The following is a 6,151-nucleotide window of genomic DNA, read 5'->3' as shown; positions in this document are numbered from 1 at the left end:
CCCACCAGCCAGTAATGCTGGTGGGCGGGCAGTCCCTCCGGACTATGCCGGAAGGTAGGGCGGAAGGCCCTCTTCAGCCTGCTTTCAGGAATCGTAGGAATGGGTGGGTGGTGGTTCGGGTGAGAAAGTTGAGACGGACGAAATGAAGACAGAAGAGATTGAGTGCTTATCTGTGGAATATTACTGCCTCAGCATTTGCCTAAGTGATCCAAGGAAACCACAGAAAACTTGGACCAAGGCAGACGAACGGACGGACCCGGAATCGAACCGGCGTCCTCCCGAATGCTAAGCAATGGTCTAAACCACTAGGCCATGCCGCTCGGTGGTTACTGAAAATGCGAATATAAGTACAATTGAGATACATAGATCGGACTCTTATTTACTAATAATACAATGTACATGTACATTGAACATGAATGAACTGGTCTATGTACAGATGTTGCCGGCAAGCTTACCTAGAAATTTGGAAATACGAAATGAAAGTTACAAACTGGCAGGGTTGTAAAATGACTCTAGTGGCCGAGCATGACTATGAATAACTTAAAAATAATATTGTCAAAATAAAATACAAATAGAGATAAATGGACTAAAATTATAAAAGTTATATAATTGCTTCAATAACTATTCGTTTCTGAGAAAACGAGCTATAACTATGAAATCAGACAAGTTTGAAACCAAATATTGCGTTAATACAGAAGTGAAATAAAACTAGAAATTTAGAGTAGTAGGTACCTACTGCCTATTTGTCAATTATTCCAAATATGCTTTTATATTGTCTATTTACAGCACCCTGAAGTCGTTATCCTGCGATTTAAATGCTTATTTTACTATAACATTTTGTTGTTTGTTTCCATTTCTTTTAGATATATTTAAAATAACACCAACATTTAACTTGTAGATGTGCTGTATTTCCAAAAGAAGCAGCCAGTTTGTAGTTTGGTTTACTTTGTAATTTAGTAGAACACATCTAAATGCGCAATGTTATAGGTAACCATTTCACTAGTAATCAGGTATTTAGAGGCGTTAAACTACAATGTCATTATTGTAATGATGAGTAATAACTAATAACCAACACGTAGGTACACTATGTTTATTAATACGACGAAATAAGGGTGATACATTAATGTTGAATTGGAAGTTGATTAACCATTTTTGTTAAAATAATAAATTGAAAATTAAAAAGCTTTGAGGTAAATATTCCATTCAATGTGGAATTATTAATTGATTACTGCTTCAAAAAGGCCACTAATCATGGAACTCGATCTAATTAGTTTTGACGACAAAAATGTTTCTTTACATTGTTCGCACACTGGCAACCTGTAATTAGTTGTGTAAAAATTTTACAGAATTAAATATAAAAATGTTTATTTACGAAATGTAGGCTATCTATTAATTTATGTTATAAAAGCATTCCTTGAGTGACATCACTGATAAAGCGATTCAAATGTCAAGGCCGTCGTTATAAAACTAAGCTATGAGTACATACGTAATCATTTTTCTAACAACGGCTGATATTCAATAAGTACATTTACGTTACAATCTATTTTCGTTATCATTTCGAATATTTTCGTGCAAGGAATATAAACTGTAATATAAACCTTGGAATCGATTCAATCTCTATTAAAATGGGAAACCTAACATCTGAATCGATTCTGGTGGGATTTGCCGTGATCTTCTTGACGTTTGTGAACAGTAAGTGGAAATGTGCTGTGTATCGTTATTGGTGTAATATAAGAGTTGTTTTAGGTTTACTTTTTATTGATAACTACGAATATTCGGTGGATGTGAGTGACGTCATTTTCTATTTGTATACCCGCGACAATCCCGACGTTCCCGACAAAATATCTTTGCACGACTTGAACGATTTAGAATCTTCTCATTATCGACCATCACTTCCAAACTATTTCATAATTCATGGATTGTTTGGCAACCGGGAAACTCTAGATTTAGACATCCGTCCTCCCCTTCTTGATGCAGGGGATGTCAACGTTTTCGTGGTAGATTACAGTGGACCGGCCAGCAGTATAACCATTCACGATCTAGCAATAGTCGGAGTTGGAAGGATTCTTGCCGACTACATATCAAAAATGAAGAATAAATTCTTGTTATCGGAAGACCATTTTAACGTTGTTGGTCATAGTATGGGCGCTCACGTTTCAGGAGAAATTGGCAGAGATTTGAATGGTACCATCGGTACCATAGTGGCCATCGATCCACCTGATATGACACCACCAATAGTTTACGTTAATGCGAACAAAGCACGCTATGTTCAAGTCATTCACACCAGCGTTATGGGCTTAAAGGAACAATTAGGCCACCTAGACTTTTACCCCAACGGCATTCTCGCACAGCCAGGGTGTTATGGAGAAGTGATATGCGCTCATTTTAAGGGTGTGAGGTTTTATGCGGAATCGATTCGTTCGGGTGGATTTACAGCTGTTAAGTGTGACAGCTACTTGGATTATGTACTTGGAAATTGTGAAAATAACAGCGAAGCGCAACTCGGTGGCTTCAATTTGGATAAAAGGTAAAAAGGGCAACATCCATATCTGACGATAAATGCTTTTATATCTCGAATGTAACGGTATGTTAAGTAAATCTGTAAAGGATTCTCCCGTCTTGTACGTACCTAATTAACGAATACTCTCGTTATTACCTCATATTGCTACATAAATTAAAAAATTTAAAGCGCTATGTTTTATTTTATTTACTTTTACCTTTTTTGTAGTTCAACTGGAACCTATTACCTAATTACAAATAGTGAAGCCCCTTATTCAATGGATTAAGGTCATATTTAACAAAAACGGGAATTAATTGTGATATATTTAATAAATGTTTTTAGCAGTATATGTGTATAGATAATTTTATTACTTTACATTTTTTACGTAATTAATAAATGTTTATGTATAAAAAATAAATTGATTGTTTACATCTTTATCGGTTATCCTTATTAATAAGAGTTTTTTTAACCTTCTAATAATTAATATCTTGATAATGATAAGAACAAACGTGATGTATCATAGTGAATGCCATCTCATCTTTACTTGTTATTATTTGAATTTCTCTGCGTCTGATTTATGTATACTTCGTTAACTTTCTGTAACGATGTTACCTTCAGTTTGACCGGCGCAAAGTAGAAAAGAACAGCACTAGGCCAGAAAAGGAAGGAGACAACTTTCGGCCAAACTTTTAACCGGTGAGGAGCGTATAATCCGTACAGTACTGCACGGAAAAATTGACCATTTTATCCACTACAATTGCATTGCTCAACTGTGTTGTTATTGATACCATTTACTACTGAAAATATCAACTACATGTTTATTTATATTTGAAGACATATTAAAGGCTTTAACGTTTGTTTTCGACTCGCACTACTATTCATGATTGAAGAAAACTTTTGGCAGGTACTGTATGAAAAAGCATGTTTAATGAACAAGAGTCGAGTGTATAATGAGCTTTTTTCTCCCTACCTGCGATTTTGCCAGCGTGCATCCAAGACATTGGAAGGGGCACATCGGTAGAGAAAGTAAATGAAGTATAACTGATTTTTTCGATTACTTTTTGAAGTGAAACTTTTTTACGCACGAAAGCGTAAGTTCGTTTCATGCGAGTTGCTATGTAACGAAATCATGCAACGGATGTCCCCCTCTACTCGACCACGTAGTCGAGTTCGTAGTGGGGATCGCTTCAGCCGTGAGCGCGCTTCAATGCAACGTTCGTTACAGATAACTCCGGCATGTATAGTGTAGCCTTAAGATAATGTTTGAATGTATTTGGATGTGTTTGTGTAAGTGTGCCTACACTCTACAGTCGAAACGACGCCACTGACGTCAATTCCTTAATCCCTATCCCAGTAGGTTTGTGTGTTTGAAGAAGTTTCACTTCAGTAGCGTGTTGTATAATTATTACACGTTGTATTTTTTTACGTATAATTTCTGAACAGCGCGCTAGTGCAGAGCACTGAACTTCAGTGAGTAATAATCAACTAAATAACTGTACTGTGCTTTCAAATGGGATTGGCGATATTCGTAAAAGTTCCGTCAAAGATCACCTATCAACTTTTATTTTTCTTTGGGTTTTACCCACAACAGTGTTAGCGTGAATATGTTTCTAATTGTTTATATTAAGTGTAAATGCTACAACTAAGAAATCAGACAAGTTTTAAACAAAATTTTGCGTTGATTACAGCAGTGAAATCAAACTAGGGATTTAGAATAAACAAGTACGATCTATTTTGTCGATTATTTTTATTGTCAATTTGCATCATGGAACTCGGACTAATTAGTTTTGACGACAAAAATGTTTCTTTACATTGTTCGCACACTGGCAACCTGTAATTAGTTCTGTAAAAATTTTACAGAATTAAATATAGAAATTTTTATTTACGAAATGTAAGCTATCAATTAATTTGTGTTATAAAAGCATTCCTTGAGTGACATCACTGTTAAGGCGATTCAAATGTCAGGGCTGTCGTTATAAAATGTTAAATAAACAATAAAATTTTTGCAATCTGCAAATATTTTTTGGAAACATGTTCCTTTTAGGAACTGTTTGTGATATTTGCGAAAATGAAATTCGATTACATCACTAAGCTATGAGTACATACGTAATCATTTTTCTAACAACGGCTGATATTCAATAAGTACATTTACGTTACAATCTATTTTCGTTATCATTTCGAATATTTTCGTTCCATCTCGTGCAAGGAATATAAACTGTAATATAAACCTTGGAATCGATTCAATCTCTATTAAAATGGGAAACCTAACATCTGAATCGATTCTGGTGGGATTTGCCGTGATCTTCTTGACGTTTGTGAACAGTAAGTGGAAATGTGCTGTGTATCGTTATTGGTGTAATATAAGAGTTGTTTTAGGTTTACTTTTTATTGATAACTACGAATATTCGGTGGATGTGAGTGACGTCACATTCTATTTGTATACCCCCGACAATCCCGACGTTCCCGACAAAATATCTTTGCACGACTTGAACGATTTAGAATCTTCTCATTATCGACCATCGCTTCCAAACTATTTCATAATTCATGGATTGTTTTGCAACCGGGAAACTCTAGATTTAGACATCCGTCCTCCCCTTCTTGAAGCAGGGGATGTCAACGTTTTCGTGGTAGATTACAGTGGTCCGGCCAGCAGTATAACCATTCACGATCTAGCAATAGTCGGAGTTGGAAAGATTCTTGCCGACTACATATCAAATATGAAGAATAAATTCTCGTTATCGGAAGACCATTTTAACTTTGTTGGGCATAGTATGGGCTCTCATATTTCAGGAGAAATTGGCAGACATTTGAATGGTACCATCGGTACCATAGTGGCCATCGATCCACCTGACATGACACCACCAATAGTCTACGTTGATGCCAACAAAGCACGCTACGTTCAAGTCATTCACACCAGCGTTTTGGGCTTAAAGGAACAAGTAGGCCATCTAGACTTTTACCCCAACGGCATTCTCGCACAGCCAGGGTGTTATGGAGAAGTGATATGCGCTCATTTTAAGGGTGTGAGGTTTTATGCGGAATCGATTCGTTCGGGTGGATTTACAGCTGTTAAGTGTGACAGCTACTTGGATTATGTACTTGGAAATTGTGAAAATAACAGCGAAGCGCAACTCGGTGGCTTCAATTTGGATAAAAGGTAAAAAGGGCAACATCCATATCTAACGATAAATGCTTTTATATCTCGAATGTAACGGTATGTTTGAGTAAATCTGTAAAGGATTCTCCCATCTTTGTACGTACCTAATTAACGAATACTCTCGCTAAGTTCAAAGTTATTTAGAGAGAGAGAGAGAGAGAAAGAGAGAGAAGAGCAATGTCACAAACGCTATTCATTCAAATTTTGAACTTTGCTCTCATCACGACGGCTTTGATACAGTATGGGATAGGCATAAATTAATTAGAGTCCTTGAAAGCCTCGGTCTTTAATTTTTGCTCCTTTAGTTACTAGTTTTACAAAGAAAATTTAACGCAGTTGTTTCTCAATCAACCTACATCAACGCAAATTGTAAAATTGCTCACATCACGGTACAACTTTGAAATTTCCAAACTATGGAGATAATTATATTTCCTGAAGTTATTAAACGTTTATTTAAGGAAAATTAGAATATATATATATATGTAGTAATTTAT

At 35.9% G+C, this 6,151-nt stretch overlaps 3 protein-coding genes across 4 annotated transcripts in view; all 3 read left to right on the top strand.

Annotated features, from left to right (window-relative positions):
- The window catches only part of LOC108736889, a 152,682-nt gene that overhangs the window by 114,848 nt on the left and 31,683 nt on the right, over nt 1-6,151 (top strand). The window lies entirely within an intron of this gene.
- LOC108736915 (pancreatic triacylglycerol lipase-like) overlaps nt 1-6,151 on the top strand; it is an 8,789-nt gene that overhangs the window by 1,878 nt on the left and 760 nt on the right. The window contains exons 1-2 of one of the 2 annotated variants that reach the window (XM_025973688.1): nt 4,663-4,822; nt 4,877-5,657. In XM_025973688.1, coding sequence (XP_025829473.1) covers nt 4,756-4,822; nt 4,877-5,657 — 848 coding nt within the window. In that variant the 5' untranslated portion in view covers nt 4,663-4,755. Of the gene's footprint in view, nt 1-4,662; nt 4,823-4,876; nt 5,658-6,151 lie in introns of those variants that run through there. The other variant, XM_025973687.1, reaches the window with a different exon arrangement.
- LOC112904210 (lipase member H-A-like) lies at nt 1,337-2,840 on the top strand. Its single transcript, XM_025973689.1, has 3 exons — nt 1,337-1,692; nt 1,747-2,527; nt 2,729-2,840. The coding sequence occupies exons 1-3, from the start codon at nt 1,626-1,628 to the stop codon at nt 2,784-2,786; spliced, it is 906 nt and encodes a 301-aa protein (XP_025829474.1). The 5' UTR covers nt 1,337-1,625; the 3' UTR covers nt 2,787-2,840.

The sequence above is a fragment of the Agrilus planipennis genome, unplaced genomic scaffold (genome assembly GCF_000699045.2).
Source record: "Agrilus planipennis isolate EAB-ADULT unplaced genomic scaffold, Apla_2.0 scaffold55, whole genome shotgun sequence".
Taxonomy (NCBI): domain Eukaryota; kingdom Metazoa; phylum Arthropoda; class Insecta; order Coleoptera; family Buprestidae; genus Agrilus; species Agrilus planipennis.
The sequence above is the reverse complement of the archived record's forward strand: the minus strand, read 5'-3'. Positions and strand labels throughout refer to the sequence as shown.

What these genes read in the sequence shown, in the direction of transcription:
- LOC112904210 (XM_025973689.1), top strand. Translation starts at nt 1,626, where the DNA reads ATGGGAAACCTAACATCTGAATCGATTCTGGTGGGATTTGCCGTGATC. An exon ending in CTTCTTGACGTTTGTGAACA is followed by an intron (nt 1,693 to 1,746) that starts GTAAGTGGAAAT and finishes GAGTTGTTTTAG; the next exon opens with GTTTACTTTTTATTGATAAC. An exon ending in GGCTTCAATTTGGATAAAAG is followed by an intron (nt 2,528 to 2,728) that starts GTAAAAAGGGCA and finishes CCTTTTTTGTAG; the next exon opens with TTCAACTGGAACCTATTACC.